The sequence below is a fragment of the Oncorhynchus mykiss genome, chromosome 25 (genome assembly GCF_013265735.2).
Source record: "Oncorhynchus mykiss isolate Arlee chromosome 25, USDA_OmykA_1.1, whole genome shotgun sequence".
Taxonomy (NCBI): Eukaryota; Metazoa; Chordata; class Actinopteri; order Salmoniformes; family Salmonidae; genus Oncorhynchus; species Oncorhynchus mykiss.
Genome location: NC_048589.1, coordinates 42,079,940 through 42,093,223, shown reverse-complemented (window position 1 = coordinate 42,093,223; position 13,284 = coordinate 42,079,940). Strand labels below are relative to the sequence as shown.

The 13,284-nt window shown below is 46.1% G+C and overlaps 1 protein-coding gene across 1 annotated transcript; it reads right to left on the bottom strand.

Annotated features, from left to right (window-relative positions):
- Window positions 1–1,175: 1,175 nt before the first annotated feature.
- Window positions 1,176–12,631, bottom strand: LOC110505970 (deubiquitinase DESI2). The gene is made up of 5 exons (XM_021585442.2): window positions 11,526–12,631; window positions 3,952–4,024; window positions 3,175–3,268; window positions 2,298–2,439; window positions 1,176–2,093 (listed from the first exon to the last, which is right to left on the bottom strand). Exons 1-5 carry the CDS (start codon window positions 11,562–11,564, stop codon window positions 1,842–1,844), a joined length of 600 nt encoding a protein of 199 aa, XP_021441117.2. The 5' UTR covers window positions 11,565–12,631; the 3' UTR covers window positions 1,176–1,841.
- Between the last annotated feature and the right edge of the window lie 653 nt (window positions 12,632–13,284).

Here is a 13,284-nt window from a genome sequence, read left to right as displayed (position 1 = left end):
GTTGTTTCAGGGATCACCTCCAACACATTAAGAGACATAGCCAATCAAAAGACATCTCACAACAACAACAAAACCTTTTTCCTTCACACAATGCCCTAAATGTAACACCCCCCCCCCCCCCCCCCCCCCCTTCCTCGACGGGCCTCCAGACCCCTCACCTACTCAATCACTCTCTGGGGAGGAGGGGTCAAGACAATAGGAGTTGTATGAACAGAAAACTGTGATTCAACAACTATGAGTTTCACTTTCACTGCTGAGATTTCTTATGTTGTGCGCCGACTGATCGGTCACAAGGGTTGAGATTTCTTGATCAGGTTTTATCTCCTGATGAAAGATTGAATGGTTCCCATTGAATAAGTGTATAAATGAGACATGTGCCAGTGTTATTCATCACATGATGGTAGTAAATAGCTAATTATATGTAGGGGGGGGGGGGGGGGGGGGGGGGGGGCAATGTCTTGTTAAACAATACATGAGATCATGAAATAGACAAATAACACCCAAATATATAATACTAATACGATAAAATGTAATCATTGAAATCAATATGGTCCAAAACTAATTTCCATGTCTTCACTTTTGTCCAATCCTTTGCTCTTGGCACATCATTTTCAGTTAAGAATGACATTTAACAGAAATGTGCTGGTTTAAATCCCACATGTAATTAATTACTCCTTCTAAACAGAGCACATATCACTATATATATCAGGTTCATATCACTATAGTGCACTACAACGTCCAGAAAATGGCCAGAATATGAACACCCCCCCCCCCCCCCCCCCCCCCCCACACACACACACACACACACACAAACAAACAAAGCAAAACATCTTTCAAGTTAAGACTGAAGGCCCAAGTAAGGAGGTTAAGTACCTCTTGAAGTGAGCAGCAAGTAACATCCTGCTAACGTCACAATACCAGTAGTCTCAGGCGTCGTCCCAAATGAAACCCTATGCCCTGGATTGGGCACTTATTTTGACCAGAGCCATGAGGGCCCTTGCAACAACAACAAAAAATGGTGCACTATATAGGGAATAGGGTTCCATAGGGCTCTGGTCTAAAATAGTGCACTATAAATAGGGAATAGGGTTCCATAGGGCTCTGGTCTAAAGTAGTGCACTATATATAGGGAATAGGGTTCCATAGGGCTCTGGTCTAAAGTAGTGCACTATATTTAGGGAATAGGGTTCCATAGGGCTCTGGTCTAAAGTAGTGCACTATATTTAGGGAATAGGGTTCCATAGGGCTCTGGTCTAAAGTAGTGCACTATATATAGGGAATAGGGTGCCATTTGGGACGTACGTTTAGATGTATCTTTGTGGTGTCTGATATCCGTTTACTCTACAATAGAAGGAGCTCTGCAAGAAGAGAATCAGGGTGGATCGGGGATGAAGGCTGACGAAAGTTTAAAAGTTCATGGAAGAAGAGAAATGACCAGAAAGTAGCCCAGACCTACAGTACATCGTGTAGCTGTGGTCAATCTAAAAGAGCCATGCCATGCTCTGAGTTAGTTTGTCAACAAACCTATAACAAATCCCCCCTCCAGAATATATCTACCATAGCGAAAAGGGAGAAAACCAGGGAAAGGATCTAAGGATCTGTAGGTTTTGCAGGACCCCCGGCCCCGTCCTACCAGGCTAACTAATCATCCGTCGTCCTCGTCTCTGTTCTCAGAGGGTGGTACTATGAGGTCAGGTGGTTATTCAGTCAGGCCCACAGATATTACATCACTACATCCCCTGCAGAGGGGACCTGGTGACCTTCTGGTCCAGGGTTCGAAGGTCAAAGGTAATTGAGAGAGTCCTATTGGCTGTTCTCTTCAGACCTATACAGTCATTGGTTCAGACTCGTGTATGGCGACAGCTGTGTGAGGATCCGGTGCCCGCCCCAGCGGTCCCGGAGGCTGAGTTGGGGTCCTCGTCGCTGGACTCCCCGGCCTCCCGCTCCTCCTTGTGGAGTCCCATGCTGATGTGGCTCTGGAGGGCAGCGGGGGTCAGCCACTCCTTAGGGAGGCAGGTCTGGAGGAAGGGCACGCAGGAGCTGAAGTAGGCCAGGCGGTTCACCCAGCGAGGGATCTCACGCCCACACAACAGCTGGAATAAGAACGAAAAACAAACATGTTTTTTCAATTGGCAAGTTAAAAAAAACATACTCCGCCAAAATTTGTATGACTGTCAATAGGCAATGTTCCTATTGACAGTAATGGCTCTATCAGATCGTTCACAATAAATGTCAATATCATGTATAAATCAAACAGTAATCCTCTGTAATGAAACGGTGATGAAACAGAAACTGACCTCAGACAGCGAGGATGAGAAGTGGTTGCAGTTCTTGTGCATTAGATGGTAAGAGTTGCCCTTGAAATCCCTCCCCAGCTCCTCCATGATTTTATCCATATCCTCCACAGCAAAGTCTGTTGTGCCTAAAGCGATGGCCTCCCTGTGTTAGAAAAAATATGTTTTGTAATCATTAGCAACAGCTAATGGGGATCCTAATAAAAGAGCTAAATTAAAGGTGGTAATTGGGTGCATGTAGTGTTATTCTATCCCTGTATAAAAACTGGTATCGGTGACTCTCGTCCCAAACACCAACCATCACGATACAATGAATGAATACAAGGCCACTGCTCAGTAGGACACGTCTCCGTCCCAAATTGCATATCTCCCGTCCCAAATTGCATGTCTGTGTCCCAAATTGCATGTCTCCCGTCCCAAATTGCATGTCTGTGTCCCAAATTGCATGTCTGTCTCTCAAATTGCATGTCTCCCGTCCCAAATTGCATGTCTGTGTCCCAAATTGCATGTCTCCCGTCCCAAATTGCATGTCTGTGTCCCAAATTGCATGTCTCCGTCCCAAATTGCATGTCTCCGTCCCAAATTGCATGTCTCCGTCCCAAATTGCATGTATGTGTCCCAAATTGCATGTCTGCTTCCCAAATGTTGTCTTTATGGGCCTTGGTCAAAAAGGGAATGGGGTGCAATTTGGGATACAGGGTAATGTTGTCTTCACATCACTACTGTAAACAAAGACAGTCTTTGATTTCCTGTTGCTGTCATGAAATAGCGGCCATTCACCACTTCTTTATGTGATTAGGCACTTTGTGTACCCGTGTGTGTGTGTGTGTGTGTGTGTGTGTGTGTGTGTGTGTGTGTGTGTGTTTTAATGTAAACTCACTTGAACTTGAAGGTCTCTCCTAATTCAGTGGCGTTTCCAGGATTGATTTCAAATATGCCACTGAAGGGATACGGGTGGCCCCCATATGCAAACTCTGTAGTAAAGAGGAGGAATAAGGAACACACTTGGTAAATGTGCTATCTTCATTGAGACAGCTCATGATACGGGCATGAGAAAAAATGATGGCTGTCTCCACCTTGCTTTCCAACAAAGGTACATGAACCGTGTGGCAAACTGAAGGTGAGACGATATCGTGCAATCGTGCGGTATGAGACGATATCGTGCGATGTGAGAAGATATTGTGTGGTGTGAGAATAGAAGCTGTGTTATAGAATCTCTATGGAAAAGAAGCTGTGTTATAGAATATCTATGGAATAGAAGCTGTGTTATAGAATCTCTATAGAATAGAAGCTGTGTTATAGAATCTCTATGGAATAGAAGCTGTGTTATAGAATCTCTATATAATAGAAGCTGTGTTATAGAATCTCTATGGAATAGAAGCTGTGTTATAGAATCTCTATAGAATAGAAGCTGTGTTATAGAATATCTATGGAATAGAAGCTGTGTTATAGAATCTCTATATAATAGAAGCTGTGTTATAGAATATCTATGGAATAGAAGCTGTGTTACATAATCTCTATGGAATAGAAGCTGTGTTACAGAATCTCTATGGAATAGAAGCTGTGGAGAGAAACATTCCACATTTCCTCTCCATTTTGCCAACAACACAATGAATAAGTGAGGGAATGAGAAAGTAGTGAAGCTCTTCCTCTGTACCTCGGCCATAGATCTCAATGCCTGAGTGGTAGACTCCAACACCCAGAGTGGAAGTGTACTCGTTGATCCAGTACTAGAACGAGAGAGAGATACAGAGAGACAGAGAGAGAGAGCAAGACAGAGAGAGAGAGAGAGACAGAGAGAGAGAGACACACACACAGAGAGGAGAGAGAGACACACACACACAGAGAGAGAGAGAGAGAGACAGACAGACAGAGACAGAGAGAGATACAGAGAGAGAGAGCAAGACAGAGAGAGGGAGACACACACAGAGAGAGAGAGAGAGAGAGAGAGACAGGGAGAGAGAGAGAGAGAGAGAGAGAGAGAGAGAGTGAGAAAGAGAGACAGACAGAGAGAGAGAGACAGAGACAGAGACAGAGACAGAGAGAGAGAGAAGTGGTTTTAAACAATTAGATACAGTATCCTGGAAAGGTTGGAATGCTCTTTTTCAATTGATTCATTCTCCCAGGGATACAGAGTAGATCGTAGTACAACATATCTGGAGACTATTTATGGTATTGATCAGCTCCATACACCAGGGTTTAGTTTGTTAAGTGCATACAAACCTATCATACATCTCCATTATGACATGGCTTCCACTGAATGCAGGGTAAGTGGCTAGATGACATGGCTTCCCCTGAATGCAGGGTAAGTGGCTAGATGACGTGGCTTCTACTGAATGCAGGGTAAGTGGCTAGATGACATGGCTTCCACTGAATGCAGGGTAAGTGGCTAGATGACATGGCTTCCACTGAATGCAGGGTAAGTGGCTAGATGACATGGCTTCCACTGAATGCAGGGTAAGTGGCTAGATGATCTGGCTTCCACTGAATGCAGGGTAAGTGGCTAGATGACATGGCTTCCCCTGAATGCAGGGTAAGTGGCTAGATGACGTGGCTTCTACTGAATGCAGGGTAAGTGGCTAGGTGACATGGCTTCTACTGAATGCAGGGTAAGTGGCTAGATGATCTGGCTTCTACTGAATGCAGGGTAAGTGGCTAGATGACGTGGCTTCCCCTGAATGCAGGGTAAGTGGCTAGATGATCTGGCTTCTACTGAATGCAGGGTAAGTGGCTAGATGACATGGCTTCCACTGAATGCAGGGTAAGTGGCTAGATGACATGGCTTCCACTGAATGCAGGGTAAGTGGCTAGATGACATGGCTTCCACTGAATGCAGGGTAAGTGGCTAGATGACATGGCTTCCACTGAATGCAGGGTAAGTGGCTAGATGACATGGCTTCCACTGAATGCAGGGTAAGTGGCTAGATGACATGGCTTCCACTGAATGCAGGGTAAGTGGCTAGATGACATGGCTTCCACTGAATGCAGGGTAAGTGGCTAGATGACATGGCTTCCACTGAATGCAGGGTAAGTGGCTAGATGACATGGCTTCCACTGAATGCAGGGTAAGTGGCTAGATGACATGGCTTCCACTGAATGCAGGGTAAGTGGCTAGATGACATGGCTTCCACTGAATGCAGGGTAAGTGGCTAGATGACATGGCTTCCACTGAATGCAGGGTAAGTGGCTAGATGACATGGCTTCCACTGAATGCAGGGTAAGTGGCTAGATGATCTGGCTTCTACTGAATGCAGGGTAAGTGGCTAGATGACATGGCTTCCACTGAATGCAGGGTAAGTGGCTAGATGACATGGCTTCCACTGAATGCAGGGTAAGTGGCTAGATGACATGGCTTCCACTGAATGCAGGGTAAGTGGCTAGATGATCTCCATTAGGACGTGGCTTCCACTGAATGCAGGGTAAGTGGCTAGATGACGTGGCTTCCACTGAATGCAGGGTAAGTGGCTAGATGATGTGGCTTCCACTGAATGCAGGGTAAGTGGCTAGATGACGTGGCTTCCACTGAATGCAGGGTAAGTGGCTAGATGACGTGGCTTCCCCTGAATGCAGGGTAAGTGGCTAGATGATGTGGCTTCCCCTGAATGCAGGGTAAGTGGCTAGATGATCTCCATTAGGACGTGGCTTCCACTGAATGCAGGGTAAGTGGCTAGATGATGTGGCTTCCACTGAATGCAGGGTAAGTGGCTAGATGACGTGGCTTCCACTGAATGCAGGGTAAGTGGCTAGATGACGTGGCTTCCCCTGAATGCAGGGTAAGTGGCTAGATGACGTGGCTTCCCCTGAATGCAGGGTAAGTGGCTAGATGACGTGGCTTCCACTGAATGCAGGGTAAGTGGCTAGATGACGTGGCTTCCCCTGAATGCAGGGTAAGTGGCTAGATGACGTGGCTTCCCCTGAATGCAGGGTAAGTGGCTAGATGACGTGGCTTCCCCTGAATGCAGGGTAAGTGGCTAGATGACGTGGCTTCCACTGAATGCAGGGTAAGTGGCTAGATGACGTGGCTTCCCCTGAATGCAGGGTAAGTGGCTGTCGTAATGTAATACAGATCGTCCTACTCAGCACATGTGGCAAATTGAGGTCCTTTCTTTCCTCCTCACGGACAGGATATTGACGCTCGTGGACAGGATATTGATGCTCGCGAACAGGATATTGATGCTCGTGGACAGGATATTTATTAACGCTAGTGGACAGGATATTGACGCTCGTGGACAGGATATTGATGCTCGTGGACAGGATATTGATGCTCGTGGACAGGATATTTGTTAACGCTAGTGGACAGGATATTGACGCTCGTGGACAGGATATTGATGCTCATGGACAGGATATTGATCTTGTTGGACAGGATATTGATGCTCATGGACAGGATATTGATGCTTGTGGACAGGATATTGATGCTCGTGGACAGGATATTGATGCTGGGTAGGCTAGTCTAAATGATGGGTAGGCTAGTCTAAATGATGACACTATTATGGACAAGACCAATTGTATTACTTGTCAAATGGCAGCCAAGCATCGATCATCATGTCACCAGAATAACACCCTCGATATTTACTGGACAGGAGCATCAAGCACCCTGTGAAGTTCACAACTCATTTCATGTGTAGCCTAATAAACTAGTCGTAGTGGGGCGACCACACAACATATGATCAAGTCGACTGACTCCTAGTTTACTTCCATATGATGGTTATTATATCAAAATTCGCACACACCACAAATTAATTCTCACAGACACAAAAAAAAAGATCCCACCATCTGTCGCCATTTCCTGTTTCCGTTAAGCCCCATGACTTTTTAAATGCGTCGGGTAAATTCATCTGCATTTAAACGGTTGGATGGAAACCTGGTTACTGCAGAGATTACAGTAATTCAGAGATTACAGTCATTCAGAGATTACAGCCATTCAGAGATTACAGTCATTCAGAGATTACAGTCATTCAGAGTACAGATCTTTACCCTTCTTCCCAAGTGTGCACTTGGATTTAAAAAACGGCTGAAGGGAGTCTTCAATCAATCAATCAACCAATCAAATGTTTTTTTATAAAGTTCGGTTCGATTCCCAAGGGGGACCGGAATGAAAAAAGCATGAAAATGTATGGACTCTATACTGTAAGTCTCTCTGGATGAGAGAGTCTGTGTCACGCCCTGACCTTAGTTATCTTTGTTTTCTTTAGTATTTTGGTCAGGTCAGGGTGTGACAAGGGTATGTTAGTTTTTGTATTGTCTAGGGGGTTTTGTTTATCTATGGGGTTTTAGTATGTCTAGGTATATGTAGGTCTATGGTTGCCTGAATTGGTTCCCAATCAGAGGCAGCTGTTTATCGTTGTCTCTGATTGGGGACCATCTTTAGGTAGCCATTTCCCATAGGTTATTTGTGGGTTCTTATTCTATGTTTAGTTGCCTGTCCGCACTACTCATATTTGCATCACGGTTCATTTTGTTGTTTTGTTAGTTTGTTCAGTGTTCTTGCTTTAATTAAAGAAGAATGTACGCTTACCACGCTGCGCCTTGGTCTCCTCCTTCAGAGGGATGTGACAGTCTGCTAAATGACTCACTACTGTAAGTCTCTCTGGATAAGAGCGTCTGCTGAATGACTAAATTGTATATCATCTCCACCAATCCATTCTGGTTATAGTTCACACAAAGGGAAGAAAATTGGGATGAAGCCTATGACTCTCAATCTAAGCCATGATCACTCTTGCTGGTTGCCTGGCTACCCATCCACATCACCCAGCCAAACTGTTGTTTCTTCTCCACCACGAGTCTGGATTCACCATGAGTCTGGATTCACCATGAGTCTGGATTAACCATGAGTCTGGATTCACCATGAGTCTGGATTAACCATGAGTCTGGATTCACCATGAGTCTGGATTCACCATGAGTCTGGATTCCCCATGAGTCTGGATTCACCATGAGTGGATTCACCATGAGTCTGGATTCACCATGAGTCTGGATTCGCCATGAGTCTGGATTCACCATGAGTCTGGATTCACCATGAGTCTGGATTAACCATGAGTCTGGATTCACCATGAGTCTGGATTAACCATGAGTCTGGATTCACCATGAGTCTGGATTCACCATGAGTCTGGATTAACCATGAGTCTGGATTAACCATGAGTCTGGATTCACCATGAGTCTGGATTCACCATGAGTCTGGATTAACCATGAGTCTGGATTCACCATGAGTCTGGATTCACCATGAGTCTGGATTCACCATGAGTCTGGATTCACCATGAGTCTGGATTCACCATGAGTCTGGATTCACCATGAGTCTGGATTTACCTCCCCCTACGATATCTAGAATGCGAACACATTCGGACAGTTCTGAATGGTCTCAGAATCTGATAGGTTGGGCAAGAGGCTACATGATGATGTTATTAACTTTCATACTCTGATTGGTTAGAGACAATCCAATCACTGATTCATTTGTTTTGAACAACGCCCCTCGTTTTGACTTCTAGGAGGGCAGCTAAAGACAATGTATGTAGCGATGGACAAAGCAAGGGAATTATATTCAGGCTGAGTCGTCATGGCGATCTTTCTGGGGTTGTGACACGCAGCCCTTGCATGACCTGTAGTTTTACAGCCAATGACTTGGTCCTAGACAGGAAATGGGCTGGCTGATGGGCTAGTCAGTCTTTAGCCCAGTGGGACTAAATTAGGTGTTTTACGCAAAATTATAATGATTTAAAAATATATATAATTATTTAACCTGGTAGGCTGGTTGAGAACAAGTTCTCATTTACAACTGTGACCTGGCCAAGATAAAGCAAAACAGTGCGACAGAAACAACAACACAGAGTTACACATGGAATAAACAAACATACAGTCAATAACACAATAGAGAAAAAAGAAAGTCTATATACAGTGTGTGCAAATGGCATGAGGAGGTGAGGCAATAAATAGGCCATAGTAGCGAAGTAATTACAATTTAGCAGATTAACACTGAAGTTATAGATGAGCAGATGATGATGAGCAGATGATGGTGTGTAAGTAGTGATACTGGTGTGTAAGTAGTGATACTGGTGTGTAAGTAGTGATACTGGTGTGTGTGTAAGTAGTGATACTGGTGTGTGTGTAAGTAGTGATACTGGTGTGCAAAAGAGCAGCAAAGTAAATAAAAACAATATGGGGATGAGGTAGGTAGATTGGGTGGGCTATTTACAGATGGCCTACGTACAGCTGCAGTGATCGGTTAGCTGCTCAGATAGCAGATGTTTAAAGTTGGTGAGGGAAATGTAAGTCTCCAGCTTCAGCGATTTTTGCAATTAGTTTCAGTCACTGGCAGCAGAGAACTGTAAGGAGAGGCGGCCAAAGGAGGTGTTGGCTTTGGGGATGACCAGTGAAATATACCTGCTGGAGCGTGTGCTATGGGTGGGTGTTGCTATGGTGACCAGTGAGCTGAGATTAGGCGGAGCTTTACCTAGCATAGACTTATAGATGACCTGGAGCCAGTGGGTCTGGTGACTAATATGTTGCGAGGGCCAGTCGACTAGAGCGTACCGGTCGCAGTGGTGGGTGGTATAAGGTGCTTTGGTGACAAAACGGATGGCACTGTGATAGACTGCATGCAATTTGCTGAGAAGAGTATTGGAAGCTATTTTGTAGATGACATTGCCGAAGTCGAGGATCGGTAGGATAGTCAGTTTTACTAGGGTAAGTTTGGCAGCGTGAGTGAAGGAGGCTTTGTTGCGAAATAGAAAGCCGATTCTAGATTTGATTTTGGATTGGAGATGTTTGATGTGAGTCTGGAAGGAGAGTTTACAGTCTAACCAGACACCTAGGTATTTGTAGTTGTCCACGTAATCTAGGTTAGAACCGTCCAGAGTAGTGATGCTAGTCGGGCGGGCTAGCGTTTCAGCTAATAAGGGGTGCTTCTAGGGAAAACATTTTTGCTGGTGTGGGAGTCTTAATGAGAACAACTGAGCCAGTGTGTTTGAAATGCCTGGGACGATTTCTGGTCCCAGCCCATCCCTCATCCCAGCAGAACAGAGCTACAGTGGGGCGGAAGGTAGCCTAGTGGTTAGAGCGTTGGACTAGCAAAGGTTGCAAGATTGAATCCCCAAGCTGACAAGGTAAAAATCTGTCGTTCTGCCCCTGAACAAGGCAGTTTTTCCTAGGCTGTCATTGAAAATAAGAATTAGTTCTTAACTGACTTGCCTAGTTAAATGAAGTTTTTTTTTTAAACAGTGGGATTTAATTAGGTGTTTGAGCACTGTCACTTTCAGACATCCTCATCTGTGACTGCTGGCCTGGAGATATCTGAAGGGAGGAGGGGCCAACACTTTGACTGCTGGCCTGGAGATAACTGAGGGGAGGAAGGGCCAACACTGTGACTGCTGGCCTGGAGACATCTGAGGGGAGGAGGGGCCAACACTGTGACTGCTGGCCTGGAGATATCTGAGGGGAGGAAGGGCCAACACTGTGACTGCTGGCCTGGATATATCTGAGGGGAGGAGGGGCCAACACTGTGACTGCTGGCCTGGAGATATCTGAGGGGAGGAGGGGCCAACACTGTGACTGCTGGCCTGGAGATATCTGAGGGGAGGAGGGGCCAACACTGTGACTGTTGGCCTGGAGATATCTGAGGGGAGGAAGGGCCAAGACTGTGACTGCTGGCCTGGAGATATCTGAGGGGAGGAAGGGCCAACACTGTGACTGCTGGCCTGGAGATATCTGAGGGGAGGAGGGGCCAACACTGTGACTGCTGGCCTGGAGATATCTGAGGGGAGGAAGGGCCAACACTGTGACTGCTGGCCTGGAGATATCTGAGGGGAGGAGGGGCCAACACTGTGACTGCTGGCCTGGAGATATCTGAGGGGAGGAGGGGCCAACACTGTGACTGCTTGCCTGGAGATATCTGAAGGGAGGAGGGGCCAACACTGTGACTGCTGGCCTGGAGATATCTGAATGGAGGAGGGGCCAACACTGTGACTGCTGGCCTGGAGATAACTTAAGGGAGGAAGGGCCAACACTGTGACTGTTGGCCTGGAGATATCTGAAGGGAGGAGGGGTCAACACTGTTACTGGCTGGTTGTCTATCAAGGGACTCAATATCCATTCTTGTGTGTGTGTGTGTGTGTGTGTGTGTGTGTGTGTGTGTGTGTGTGTGTGTGTGTGTGTGTGTGTGTGTGTGTGTGTGTGTGTATGAATAATAGGCTAGTATGTTACATTGATTCCCATGCACAGAAAACTTCCAACACACAATCTTACCATATCATACACATTAAGGATAACAGGTTCATTGGCCATGGTTTAATCCTGAGATGGGAAGGCAACGTCCTCCCGCTCCGACGTTATAGTAGCACCTTCAGCCCCCCGACACCCCAAAGGTGCATATAGGATGCGATTCTGCTGATGTGCGCTTCCCGGATGGGCTACTCACACTGCGCCGTATTGGATGGAGCACCGGGATAGAAGGATGGATCGAATGTCTCTCATGCCTCAGCCAAAACAAAAAAATCGGTCCAAGAATTCTACCCGTTCCAAAGCCAAGGGTATCTCGATTGTAGATGTTGAAAAAAATACTGTATCAAATATCAAGGCAGCGAAACGTGAACGACGAATGTTTCGCTTTTTGACTGTAAAGACCACAGGCACGCACATAACGGTACTAGATCCCGACCGGAGATAGCTTGCTACAGTAGCTAGCTCGAGCTAGACAGTTACAGAACTGTTGAACACTGCCCATTTCTATTCCCAAAGCAAGAAAAATAGGCCCTCTGGAAATGAAATGATGGTTAGCGTTAGTTTCACTTTGCTTGCCTCCGTTGTCACATAAATAGCGATCAATTGCGTGTATATTGAGACGCTAAAACAACACCGCTGGGAGGATGAATATACGAGTGTTCGAATCCGGAAATGTCAGCCAGGTCGAGAGCCACCTAATTTCACTTTTCTCTCAAATGCGGCCACTGAAGTCTGTATGGCAAAATAGATAGTATATAAAAGCTAGCTGGCTATAGATTCACGTATTGTTTTACGGTTCACTTTTGGCTTGTCAGCTGTGTGGTGAAAAGCTAGCAACAGCGTAGACGGTATCAGTGGTGCATGATGTGGCCCTCATCACACAGACAAACCGTTAGAGTCGTGTCGTTTTGCCGTAGGTAGTCAACTACCGTCCTCTGTCTCTGTCCGTTCGACGAGATATCCTCCCCTTCCCAATCGTATCTCTCACCGCAACACAAAAAAAACGGTGTCCTCCGGTCTCGTGAAAACTGCTCGAAAGAAAGTGAATGACATCATCCGAACCGTGTCTCACAGCTGGCGGAACGTCCTGTGGACGAGCCGGGTTCTCTGTGAATGGGAATGGGTGGATTCGATTATGTTGAGCGGTGGCAAACCGGTCTATGGCCCGTGACTAAGAACGGGCAAAAGTGGTGAGGGATGAGCACCCATCTCAAATAGAATAGTAATTGTTTGTAATTTTATTTAACTTTTATTTTTCTAGGAATGTCAGATAAGAACAAATTATTTTTTTAAATGACGGCCTACCCCGGCCAAATCCAGAAGACGCTGGACCAATTATGCGCCCGCCCTATAGGATTCCCAATCACAGCCAGATGTGATAGTCTGGATTCAAACCAGGGACTGTAGTGATGCCTCTTGCACTGGGATGCAGTGCCTTTAGACCACTGCTGCCTCTGATCTGGAGGACTCACTAAACAGAGAACATCCCTGGTCATCACTACTGCCTCTGATCTGGAGGACTCACTAAACAGAGAACATCGCTGGTCATCCCTACTGCCTCTGATCTGGGGGACTCACTAAACAGAGAACATCCCTGGTCCTCCCTACTGCCTCTGATCTGGAGGACTCACTAAACAGAGAACATCCCTGGTCCTCCCTACTGCCTCTGATCTGGGGGACTCACTAAACAGAGAACATCCCTGGTCCTCCCTACTGCCTCTGGTCTGGAGGACTCACTAAACACACTGTCTGAGTGTTGGAGTGTGCCCCTGGCTAACTAGAT